A 13,660-nucleotide genomic window follows, 5' to 3' on the forward strand; every position below is an offset into this window, starting at 1 on the left:
GGCGTTACTTGTTCAGATTGTATCTTTCAGACCTAACTTTTTCATTTGAGGTGTTCTACAGTCTATATGCAGATGACCTGAAATTGGTAAACTGATTACTTGTGTTACAGAAAAGGCATGCTACAAAATGACTTGACTAAATTGACCATTTGGGCACAGGAGAATAATATGCTGATAAATGAATCAAAAACTAAGCACATGAGATTTGGTAGGCATAAATTGAAAGGTGACTATTAAATACAACACATAGTGATTGAAACTGTAGATTCATTTAAGGACCTGGGTATATGGGTAGATATAGCTATGAGTACTTCTAATCATATCAACCAATTGGTTAATGACAGTTATAGAACTATAGGTTGTGGTGCTGCGGTAGCATTGTCGCCTCACAGTAAGATGTCCTGTTCGATTCTCAGATAAAGCGTCTTCTGTGTGGAGACATGCGTGAATGGGTGTACCTTCATTGAAGGTTGTGCGTCAGGGCTGGCAACTCGGTACGTAAAAATCTACTGCCAATCATTAGCGGACCAGAGTTCCACTGTGGCGACCCCTAACCAGGAAAAGCTGAAAGTTACAACACAGAACTATAGGTTGTATAAAGTCTAGGAAATCAAAGATAAGGAAGTCATTGTTTGTTAGTTACATTAGACCCAAACTTGAGTATGGAATAACAATATGGAAACCCTATAAAAAAACAACCATGGAAAACTGGAAGGAGTACAATGGAAACATACCAAGGGTATCCATGGATATGAAAATTTAAGTTATTATGAAAGACTAAAATATCTGAACTTGTACATTGTCTCTTACAGATATCTAAGAGGAGATCTTATTCAGGTATATAGGACATTTAGAGACAACTACCTCTGGGAATGTTTGGGGTTAACAAAAAGTACTAGAGAATCATCAGACAACCTATGTAGAAGATTCTATATGAATGAGAAGTGCACTAACTGGTTCTCTGACAGAGTAGCTGATGCATGGAACAGGCTACCAAATTACATTAAAGCAAGTACTAGTTTAGATATTTTTTTTTTTGTTATTTATGGAAAAAAGTGTTTTGGTATATTGGCAAGCTAGAAAGGCATTAATGCCAGTGCTTGAAATATTTACACATATATATGCATGTGCAACAATGACTATACCAGAAGCCATCATTTATGCAGTCAGAACTAATAATTTCATCTGTTTAAAACAAGAATACATCCAGAGGAAATATTCCCACTGGAAGCCAATCAAATGCAGCAAGTGAAGTAAGATCACATTCTCTTCTCTGCTGCTATTTTCCCCAATACACACCCACACAGTCAGTACATCAGTAATCAGAAAGCCTTTTTAACCATCTTTGGATGGTGCTTGTCCCTTTACTAGCATTTGCCTTCAGATACACGTTGACCCTTTCCCCCCATGATTTCAGCAACACAATCTGTTATTTACCTTTATGTCTTCCTCTATATACTGTAATTTGTTTTGAATTATATGAACTCTGTGGGCTAAGTATACATACTAAATGTTAATCCTAAATTTAAAATGACTACATTTAATGCGACATACAAATGTGTGACACAGAAGGCCCACCTTGAGTTTTCACGGGATCAGAAATTGGACTAGGGTCGCTAATTCCATAGGCATTGACAGCTCTCACAAGAAAGAGGTAAATAGCGTTAGACTTCAGACCCTTTACAGCATATGTTTCAGTCTTCACATTTACTGCTACGGTCTGCCAGCTGCTTCCAGATGTATGGCTGCCAGAAGAAAAAGGCATAACTACAGGTTAGACAACTTTTATTCCAGTATATTTTAAGATTAAAGCAAAGATTACTGCATACTGAAGCAGTTATACCACCCACCACACTAACTTCTTTTGACAGTATGATCTCATCAAGTCACTTACTAAATATGGCACTGAATCAGTGATTGTTTTTGCATAACCATTAGTATTTAAATATTTAAAGCAGCTGTAACTTTAAGGATAACAGCTAAATCCAGACAGCTCCCATGCTTTCTGCATTTACCAGCTAAACAAGGAGTAAGAAAGAAAATTATATATGAAATGAAAGATGAAATGAGGTATAATAATCTGTTCGCCATACCTGAAAGCTTCAATGATATAGGAGGTTGGGGTAGCACCTGCATTTTGATTTGGTTGCCACGACAATGTCACTGTGTTTTTGCTGACATCGGTTACCTCAGGTTTTGATGGTGCACTAGGGATTAAATTTGGATCAGTTGTTCTTGGTGGCTGAACAGGAACACCAAATTCTTAAAATTGAAAAGAAAAAGAAAATGTTATTAATTCTTTCACAGCATGCACTCTGGCTAATGCAGGCAGCTGGGAGATCATAGGTTCATGTTTTTCTGTATGACACAGTTTCCATGCAAACTCTTAACAAATGGATTACCTTGGACCTCAAGATATGCACTCCACGATGCCTCACCACTTGGAGTTGAAGCCAGGCAGGTGTACATGCCGCTGTCTCCCAGCTGAGAAAAAAATACAGAAACAAAGTATTTTGAATCATCGGAAGAGTCAGTGAGCTGGAAAAACAATTACTTGTGGTATATAATCTATGAATACAAATTGCAGAGCACTACATTTCAACACAAATCAGTTCTTGGGCTAGTAAACATATAATCATTCACAGCAAACAGCAAGAGGCAAATATTCAAGCAGGACTTGAAAAAAACATCAGCATTGTAACTCATTTCTGATTCAATGTTCCCTACTGCATTAAATTTTTATTTTGTGTTTTTGTCGAATACTGACAAAGGCATCTGTTTCCACTTTACATTAATGTGCAGTGAGACAGTTTAAGTATATTACAGTTATCTGGAAATCAGATACACATGACACTGAATAGTATGCTAAGAATATAACACAGTTGAATTCAAAGTAAGAATTAGAATGTGATGATACCAAGAGAACTACATGAAAATGCTAATATTCTGTTTATAACATTTTTTCTGAAAGACATTTTTCTGAAGGCATGAGTCAGATGATGAGAAAAAGATATTTCACTGACATACATTAATCAGCATCATGACAGCAACATTCTCAAGCACAAAATAGAACAAGATACCATAAAACTCCAGTTTTTTTTTTCTCTAAATCTATATTACTTGCAAAATATAAATGAGCACACATTCAAAGAAAAGATCTGCATGCTGAATGTGATGCTGTTTCATAGGAAGTTTTATATAACGTGTTATGTGTCCGTAGCTCATTTGTTATTATTACATGTAGATAACATGAGTACCTCTATCACCACCTGAGATGTACAGCATCTGGTCGTACGCTCCTTATGTAGGTGTGGGAGTTCAAATGAAATCTGTTCTGAATTCAGTTACATTTACAGAGCATGCCAATCAAAACTTATAACCATGTTACAACTTCTTCTATTAATATATTTTCTTAGCCAGTTAACACAACTTTCTCATTCCTAATTCAATTCAGGCTAACTTTAAGCAGACAAACTAGGCCAGTAGTCACAATCATTTGTGCGGGTATCCCTGATTATTACGAATGAGCATAGCAAAGGTGAAATTCACAGAGGCCATTTACGCTAATGCAAAATGCCTGGAGTATGATGAGATGCAAATAAGTTATTTTGTAAAGAGGTATACGCTACTGCTATATTCTTTTGATTCATAGTGCAACATTCACACAGTATGCACATCCATTGTTGAAAGCAATGCTTCAGCTTTGATATCCAGGTTGGAATCCATGAAATTGCCCCCAGACATCCCTTCAGTAGCTCATTCAAGTATACAGAAACACTTCCCTGACACAAATGAATTATTTCCCCCATCAACCCCTTCAGTAGTTTAAGTATGTACTAGCACTAAAATGATGCAAAATAAATTATTTTACCTAGTGATGACTTCAGCAGTTTGACTATGTATGTTCAAGCACTTCAGTGACAGCAGACAAGAATAACACATTCCCCCCAGCAATCCCTTCAGTACGGACAAGTATGCACAAGCACCAACATGAAACATTTCTCCCAGCAAACCCTTCAGTAGTGTCACCAACTATACACAAGCAATGAAATGAAACATTTCCCCAGTGATCCCTTCAGTGGTATGTCCAAGTGCACAAGCAATGAAATGAAACATTTCCCCAGTGATCCCTTCAGTGGTATGTCCAAGTGCACAAGCACTGAAATGAAACATTTCCCCAGTGATCCCTTCAGTGGTATGTCCAAGTGCACAAGCACTGAAATGAAACATTTCCCCAGTAATCCCTTCAGTGGTATGTCCAAGTGCACAAGCACTGAAATGAAACATTTCCCCAGTGATCCCTTCAGTGGTATGTCCAAGTGCACAAGCACTGAAATGAAACATTTCCCCAGTGATCCTTTCAGTGGTATGTCCAAGTGCACAAGCACTGAAATGAAACATGTCCCCAGTGATCCCTTCAGTGGTATGTCCAAGTGCACAAGCACTGAAATGAAACATTTCCCCAGTGATCCCTTCAGTGGTATGTCCAAGTGCACAAGCACTGAAATGAAACATTTCCTCAGTGATCCCTTCAGTGGTATGTCCAAGTGCACAAGCACTGAAATGAAACATTTCCCCAGTGATCCCTTCAGTGGTATGTCCAAGTGCACAAGCACTGAAATGAAACATTTCCCCAGTGATCCCTTCAGTGGTATGTCCAAGTGCACAAGCACTGAAATGAAACATTTCCCCAGTGATCCCTTCAGTGGTATGTCCAAGTGCACAAGCACTGAAATGAAACATTTCCCCAGTGATCCCTTCAGTGGTATGTCCAAGTGCACAAGCACTGAAATGAAACATTTCCTCAGTGATCCCTTCAGTGGTATGTCCAAGTGCACAAGCACTGAAATGAAACATGTCCTCAGTGATCCCTTCAGTGGTATGTCCAAGTGCACAAGCACTGAAATGAAACATGTCCTCAGTGATCCCTTCAGTGGTATGTCCAAGTGCACAAGCACTGAAATGAAACATTTCCCCAGTGATCCCTTCAGTGGTATGTCCAAGTGCACAAGCACTGAAATGAAACATGTCCCCAGTGATCCCTTCAGTGGTATGTCCAAGTGCACAAGCACTAAAATGAAATATTTCCCCAGTGATCCCTTCAGTGGTATGTCCAAGTGCACAAGCACTGAAATGAAACATTTCCCCAGTGATCCCTTCAGTGGTATGTCCAAGGGCACAAGCACTGAAATGGAACATTTCCCCAGTGATCCCTTCAGTGGTATGTCCAAGTGCACAAGCACTGAAATGAAACACGTCCTCAGTGATCCCTTCAGTGGTATGTCCAAGTGCACAAGCACTGAAATGGAACATTTCCCCAGTGATCCCTTCAGTGGTATGTCCAAGTGCACAAGCACTGAAATGAAACATTTCCCCAGTGATCCCTTCAGTGGTATGTCCAAGTGCACAAGCACTGAAATGAAATATTTCCTCCAGCAATCCATTCATTAGTGCATCCAACATGAAATATTTCCCCAATGACCTTTTCAACAGTATGACCATATAGGTGCAAACACTTCACTGATACCAAAATAAAACATATCCCCCAACGATCCCTTCAGTAGTTTATCCATGTATGCTCAAATGTCAAAATGAAACACTTTCCCCAGTAATCGCTTTAGTAGTATCGCCAAGTACGCACAAGCACCAAAATGAAACATTTCCCCCAATGACCCCTTCTGTAGTTCGTGCATGTATGCAAAAGCACTCGAATGACATCAAAATGGAACATTTTCCCCAATGATCCCTTCAGTAAATTGTCCGTGTATGCAGAAGTACTTCACTGATACTAAAATGAAACATTTCACACACCAGCAGTTTGCACATGTAAGCAGAGGCACTGAAATACAATAAAAAAAAGTCTTTAAGTCAATAACTGTAACTCCTATTTAAATGGATGACAGTACATATTCCTTTTTTCACCTTCCCCTTGCAACTCTGTGTTCTCTCGGTAATTTGCTGCTTACTGGTTTAAGTTCAAGTACATTTACAAGTTTAGTATACAAACAAAGTCCTTTTATATTCATCTCTGTGAATCCTCCTGATACGCACACATGTAATGCCGCTTATCACGCACACATGTAATGCCGCTTATCTGCATATTAGCTGTCCCTCTATCACATATGCCTTAAGCATGTTTGGCTTTTGCAATAGGTAGGTGTGTTTAACAAAATGCCTCCACAGTTTTGTAGTCATTCTGAAAGACATGATTTGCATAACCATGTAGTGGCACTCTTCGCAGATTACCACAATTAAATGTGAAGGACTGGACTATGACTACGGCCCCTAGATTCCAAAATGAATTACACTCAAGGAAGGATATTGTAGTGAGTCACACAGCCTTTCTAAGCATGCCTGAGAACTCTGCCCATAGTTTTACTAAAGATATTAATTTAAGCAACTACCATCACTAATGGTGGACACCTTCAGATAGTGACAGTTTTCTTCAAAGTGCACATTCTTTACATTCCATAAAGATTATGCAATTCCTTAACTAACTAAATGACTTCAAATATACACTAAAATACACTAATTTCAATGTCAGGTGTTACATTTAAAACTAAAAATGCAAGCTTCTGTTTGTACAAGACTGCAGGAAAATTATCTGTTTTTATAGAAACTATTAGTTTTGGCAAAACTTTGTCTTGTACAGAAATAGTGATCAAGTTTTCTCTATATTTTGAAATCTAAATGTATGAGCTCTGTGATAAAAACATATATATTTCAACTACTATATCTTCCATCAACTGACTGTCAGACTTTAACAACTTCCAGCAATATTAACCATGACAGAGAATGACAAAAGATGGAAGAGCTTTTTCTGCTGCAAAATTCCACCTAATACAGAATTCATTCAACGTTTATTTTATTTTTTTTGCTGATAGAAGAATCTGTTTGCACATTCCCTGTAAGGAAGCACCATACAATTGCAAGCTTGTCTATCCACATCTGAGCACACAATATATAATGGGTAAGGCTGCACACAGTTCTCAAAACAAGAAGAGAAACTCAGCCTGCTACAAGACAGTGAAGTGTAAATAGTTTACCCTTGATTTTAAGACTGTAATTTGCTTCATGACAGACAGTTAAACCAGTGTGCAAGTAAGCAGGTTTACACATCTAGTTACTACCATCAAAAAAAAAAAAGTTTACTAACCAACACTATAATTACAGTCTAAAATGTCAGCATAGCCATTTCAAACATGGCTTACTACAGGATAAAAAGAATACAAAAGGATGCACAAACATATAGACGCACAGCATCTTGTTAAACAGTGGCCACTAGCTGGATGGGCGTCTAAGTACTGAGGAACAGTGGGATGCTAGTATCCATGGCAGATGACAACTTCATGGATTACCCAATAATGTTTAGCACATATTTGTTGTAGCAGATACTGGGAGACCTCTGTGGATAAAACTGTTGAACTCATAGGAAGCATGAATACATTTCCAAGGAGTGTGGAGCTAAAGTACAGCCAGTAGGCAAAAGCTCCGAAAGACAAATCCTGCAAATACCAAAATGTCAAAGGACCCATGACATCTCATGTCACAATCCTATCAAAAATATTTGGAGAAGATGTGAAATGATGACACAGTAGCTGCATCACAAATATCTGCAATGGATGCATTCTAAAAGTACAACTAAAAGCTACCAAGGCTATGGTGGATTGCCTTTAATTCACTTGGATAGGTTTGTATAACATCTGTAGCCTGTCACCTCCCTGGAGAAGAGAGGACACAGGTATTCCATCTTGATGAACTCACACAATCTTTTCTGACACAACTTGAACTGACAGTGCAAACCAAGAGTGTCAAAAGCCTTTTCAGTCAGATTATTTTCCTCTACAGGAAAAACAATCACAGGAATGAACTGACAAGCCAAATTACTTTCGGGAGGATTTATGGGTAATTAAGAACATCTGGTCTGTGGTAAATACCAAATATGTCTATTTTCCAGTAAGAACCTGAAACAGAGGGATCATTTAAATATGGGTGAAGGTGGTAAAAAAAAGTGTCTTCCAAGAGATGAACTTCAGAGATGCCAAACCAGCAGACTTGAATGGTGAATAAGCAAAGCCTCCAATCACAAAGTCCAAAGAGAACATAAGTTCTTCTAAGGTGGATAGAGATGTTATGACTCCTTTATGGAACTGTTTGACAAAACAAACACCAACAAATCAGGAACCTCACTAAAAAGGCAGCACAGCAGAAGAAAACAAAATGGAATAAACCAGTACTGGAAAATGCAGCTGAGTCAAACAAACTGCTTGACAAGCCAGTGCTAGGCTTCATTTTTACCTTCCTTGAGACTATGATGGGCAGAATTCTAGTCACATGCACAATGACCACATAACAAATAAACCTATGTTATTATGACCATAGAATACCTAAACTCAATTCAAACAAGTGCCTGATATATATCAAAATAACTTAAAAACTAATCAGCTGAGGTGGCATAGTACATCTTTCTGTCCAAATGGAGAGCCTCTTCCCAAAGTACATTTGATTAGTTGAAATCTTTTTTAGTGGCTTTACTCACCTCATAAACTTCCAAAGGACATTCTAATAATATTAAGAGAAATAAACCAGCAGCCATATTATGAGGTCCAGCTGACTACTGTCTGGTTAAGGGGTGGAACTCCTTTGTTTTCTCTTGGACAGTTTTCTGCACTGCCTGGAAACTAAAATCTTAAAATTTACATAATTTCTTGACCACCATGGAGCAATAAGGATAAATTTAAACCTTTGTACTTTTTACTGTTTGATGATGTCTGATATATATGGATACAGCGGCAATCAATGAACCACTTTAAAGTCAACATCTCTAATGTCAACAAATATCGACACACTACTGTGTATGCTCCAAGGCTATTTCTCAGACCATGTAAATTGTAAAACAGTGGTTTTGCAGGGGTTCAAGACCTGCTGTGCCTCACACACCCCTTGGTAATTATTTATTCCAGCTTCAAGATCATACAATCCATGGGGAAAAGGCATATTCCCCAACCTTGGGGATTGTCCGATCTCACACAACTACTGCCACCCGAAGTGTGTCCACCACACACACACACACACACACACACACAATACATAGAGAGACAGAAAGAGAGAGAGAGAAAGAGATACACAGTGATATGAAACTCATGCATACACAGAGAACATACAGTACTTCAAAGACAAAGACGCAGTGACTTGAGCTCATATGTAAACCCTAGACCCTTGTTGTGTGAAGCAGAGATCCATCCATCCATCCATCTATAACTCCTTTTTCCATTTTTGCACATATGGCCAGGGTGACACTTCAACAGAGACAATCATCTACAGCCAAAGTTCACACCGCCGGGTGGCTAGAGATGTTACCAATAAATTACCATACTGAAAACCTAGCGTTACAGGATGAATTTCATTATCTCTAACAATGTGTCATATTACAAGCCTGTAGATAAGACATTGGTTGATGGAATTAGTACACTGAGTCTGTTTCATCTTGATGACACATTACCCAGCCAAGTACTAGTAGAGTCCCAAAAAACAAACATGGTTTCCGGAAGTTTACCTTGGGTAAAATTAAGTTCATTTATTTGTGATCGATGTACTGCCCTAGATGAAGACATTGTTGTGCTCTTTGTAGTGTACAGAAGTTGTGCGACTTGTCCCAATCTTCCTTATTTAATCTTACAAGTATGATGAAAAAAATGCATGTGGACTTTTTAACACTGATACAGAACTGCTGTAAATGAGCCAGATGCTCATACTGAGTCACCATCATTTTCGACTACAAAAAACAGTGATACTGCAGATGTGAATACATTTGTTGATGTTTACTAAAATGATGAGGGATAGGTATAGTATTAGCAGATAGGGGAATACCTACAATAGTTTGGCACATTTCTGTCATCTAGGAGATCAACAAAGAGCTCACATGTGAAATGTGACTGCTGCAATATTGTACTAAAGAGGCAGTAAACAACATGAAAAGTACAAGACAGGCTACTTTACCTTCTGCTATGATTCATCTGAGACTTTGCCATCCATTAATCGGTCAGCATACACCATAAGTCGTAGACATCCTTCATGGTTAAGTGACAAGGAAATTATTATTTTAAGAAAAGTTTAGGAGATGGGTAAAGTCCACTCAAAGATCCTTAATTATCACCATAATTAAATAAACTTCTTGTGAAAGCCAGCTCTGTTAGCACAGGGGAATAAGGACTTGACTACAATCAAGGTAACCCAAGCTTAATTAGTGCTTGGTTGTTTGCTAAACCTGGTGTGGGGAGGACAGGTCTATCCTGGGTGGAGTGGGCACATCAGGATTATTCAATGTCACAATCATTTGGAGTAGGAATAGTGATCCAAAGGACAGCCCAGTGGCAGAATAATTGGTCACAAAGTTGTGAATGTGCAGCACTCGTCCCAGGGTTGCAGGAGTCAGCTCTTTTAAAGGGGGGGGGGGGGCACAGTGGCTCTTGTGGTGATGCAGGTCACACATTTCCCACCTGGGGAAGGGGGTTAGGGCACAATAACAAATAAGCCCACAATGCCAGGAAGGTCGCAAAGGACTCCATACACCACCAGAGAATAGGCAGAACTGGAGAACAGACTGGCCTGGTAGAAAGAGGAAGGTTTAATACCTGGTAGGTGCAGTGGGAGGAAAATAAAGAAAAAAATCCTTGTGAAATACAAACACGTTAAATGCAATAAATTTCAGATCATAACATAAAAGTTTTGTAACAATATGCAGAACTAAGATTTTCTTAATAGTACAAAAGCAACATGACAAATTGTGAGATAATAGTGCTCAGTATGCAACTGTTAAAATGTAACAGAATAGCATCTTATCAAGTGTGCTACGGATTCTGTTTCTAGTTGAAACTGGCAGACGTTAACAGCTGAAACTATGACAAGATTAAGTGCACTCCATTAAGCCATGCAACAGATGGCCAAAGTATTTAACTAGTTTTTACAGATTTAAGATTGTGTTTAGTGCAGTTGCTGCTGCCTTTAAACAAGCTGCCGCTTCACAGCAAATGAGAAACTTTTTTCAGTTTCTATCTGAAATGCTTATGTCACAGCAGCTGAATTTGTGTAATAAGGACCTAAGGAACAAGGCAAATCAAATACAATAACTGCTAAAAAATACCTTTTTGGACTTAATCTCCTCATGGTATAACTCCTGCAAATCTGAATAATTCAGAAAAGCTCTTGAAGGTGCCACATCAGCTAAAACTATTGCTAGATTAAATGCAGTGACCCATTGCCTTTCATCTCAAAGATATACCTTTAATTTGTAAGACTGCATTGCTTTAGGTGTGTGCCCTGCTTGGACATTATGCTTGCTTGCAGAAGTTAAAGCTAGCTGTGGTTTCCCTTTATAAAGCCAGCACACACATTGAATTCCTTAAATAACAGTAGTGCACAGGAGCTACTAATAATGACTATAAAATTAAGTCACCTATGAGGGAAGCATATATGCACTAATCTTTATATCTATAACTTTAAAAACATGTTACCACATGAAAACAGAAAGTTTTTAATTTTATCAAGATCTATTTCAGTATACACTTCTAAGGCTTGCTGCAACTGACCTCTCAGAAGCTTCATATGCATGACTTAGAAACCATAACAGACCTACCATAATTAATCAGTCTGTAGCTGGACTTCAAAGAGATAAGATCAATCCAAATGAGGGGTCTCTAAATGTATAGTGGTAACCTCTAAATTCATAATACGTGTATCTCATTTGGTGTCAGGTGCATAACTTCAAGTGACAAACAAAGACATTTAAACCCAAACATTATTAAAGAATTTACTATCAAGAGGACTGAAGGGTTATACCTTGTTTATGGATGACAGCAAGACAAGAACAGGTATTTTGTTTACTAGTTCATGACTTTTTGAAAGAACAAGGAAAAACTTTTATAGACTGGTTTATCACATCATAGAGCACTATGTCTGACTCTAGAACATTCCAATCATTCAGATATAAATGGACGAGGAGCACATCAGATATGCTACAAAGAAACGTTCTGTTATTTAAGAGTTTGGGAGGACCATATAGAATTATGGTGCTATATCCATCCCGGATGGTTTTCTGGATGTGGATAAACAGGAAAATTGTATCAGAACAGAAATGGAGGCAAAATATTTTAACAGAAAAAATGATGAGAGTATATTTTATTGATTCAAGTTTTCTCTAAAAGGAAAAATAATGACAGCGGAAAACAACAATATGGTTTGGTTTTAGAGGTACCAAGTATGATATTCTTCATTTTCAACATTTCTAGAAAAAAATTAGATAAAACAGAAGGGTTTTATAATTTGATAGCATTTTGGTGACAGCTTTACAGGAAAAGTTACAACTATTAGTAGATTGTAGTTGTATAAAACTTGAAGAAATGAAAATACAACGTGACAGCCAGTCATGGAGAGGTGTGTTTGGTATATACGTAAGAAGTGATTCAGAGAATCAAAATGAAAATACAACGTGACAGCCAGTCATGGAGAGGTGTGTTTGGTATATACGTAAGAAGTGATTCAGAGAATCAAAATGAAAATACAACGTGACAGCCAGTCATGGAGAGGTGTGTTTGGTATATACGTAAGAAGTGATTCAGAGAATCAAAATGAAAATACAACGTGACAGCCAGTCATGGAGAGGTGTGTTTGGTATATACGTAAGAAGTTATTCAGAGAATCAAAATGAAAATACAACGTGACAGACAGTCATGGAGAGGTGTGTTTGGTATATACGTAAGAAGTGATTCAGAGAATCAAAATGAAAATACAACATGACAGCCAGTCATGGAGAGGTGTGTTTGGTATATACGTAAGAAGTGATTCAGAGAATCATAATGAAACTACAACGTGACAGCCAGTCATGGAGAGGTGTGTTTGGTATATACGTAAGAAGTGATTCAGAGAATCAAAATGAAAATACAGCGTGACAGCCAGTCATGGAGAGGTGTGTTTGGTATATACGTAAGAAGTGATTCAGAGAATCAAAATGAAAATACAATGTGACAGCCAGTCACGGAGAGGTGTGTTTGGTATATACGTAAGAAATGATTCAGAGAATCAAAATGAAAATACAACGTGACAGACAGTCATGGAGAGGTGTGTTTGGTATATACGTAAGAAGTGATTCAGAGAATCAAAATGAAAATACAACGTGACAGCCAGTCATGGAGAGGTGTGTTTGGTATATACGTAAGAAGTGATTCAGAGAATCAAAATGAAAATACAATGTGACAGCCAGTCATGGAGAGGTGTGTTTGGTATATACGTAAGAAGTGATTCAGAGAATCAAAATGAAAATACAACATGACAGACAGTCATGGAGAGGTGTGTTTGGTATATACGTAAGAAGTGATTCAGAGAATCAAAATGAAAATACAACGTGACAGACAGTCATGGAGAGGTGTGTTTGGTATATACGTAAGAAGTGATTCAGAGAATCAAAATGAAAATACAACGTGACAGACAGTCATGGAGAGGTGTGTTTGGTATATACGTAAGAAGTGATTCAGAGAATCAAAATGAAAATACAACGTGACAGACAGTCATGGAGAGGTGTGTTTGGTATATACGTAAGAAGTGATTCAGAGAATCAAAATGAAAATACAACGTGACAGACAGTCATGGAGAGGTGTGTTTGGTA

The 13,660-nt window shown here is 38.0% G+C and overlaps 1 protein-coding gene across 3 annotated transcripts in view; it reads right to left on the reverse strand.

Moving 5' to 3' along the window:
- The window catches only part of ROBO1 (roundabout guidance receptor 1), a 1,916,411-nt gene that overhangs the window by 202,524 nt on the left and 1,700,227 nt on the right, over positions 1 to 13,660 (reverse strand). For all 3 annotated transcript variants that reach the window (XM_044072442.1, XM_044072441.1, XM_044072443.1), the window contains 3 exons: positions 2,403 to 2,484; positions 2,094 to 2,262; positions 1,579 to 1,745 (listed from right to left, as the gene is read on the reverse strand). In XM_044072442.1, coding sequence (XP_043928377.1) covers positions 1,579 to 1,745; positions 2,094 to 2,262; positions 2,403 to 2,484 — 418 coding nt within the window. The remainder of the gene's footprint in view (positions 1 to 1,578; positions 1,746 to 2,093; positions 2,263 to 2,402; positions 2,485 to 13,660) is intronic.

This window comes from Protopterus annectens, chromosome 5.part0 (genome assembly GCF_019279795.1).
Source record: "Protopterus annectens isolate FY-2018-M chromosome 5.part0, PAN1.0, whole genome shotgun sequence".
Taxonomy (NCBI): Eukaryota; Metazoa; Chordata; order Ceratodontiformes; family Protopteridae; genus Protopterus; species Protopterus annectens.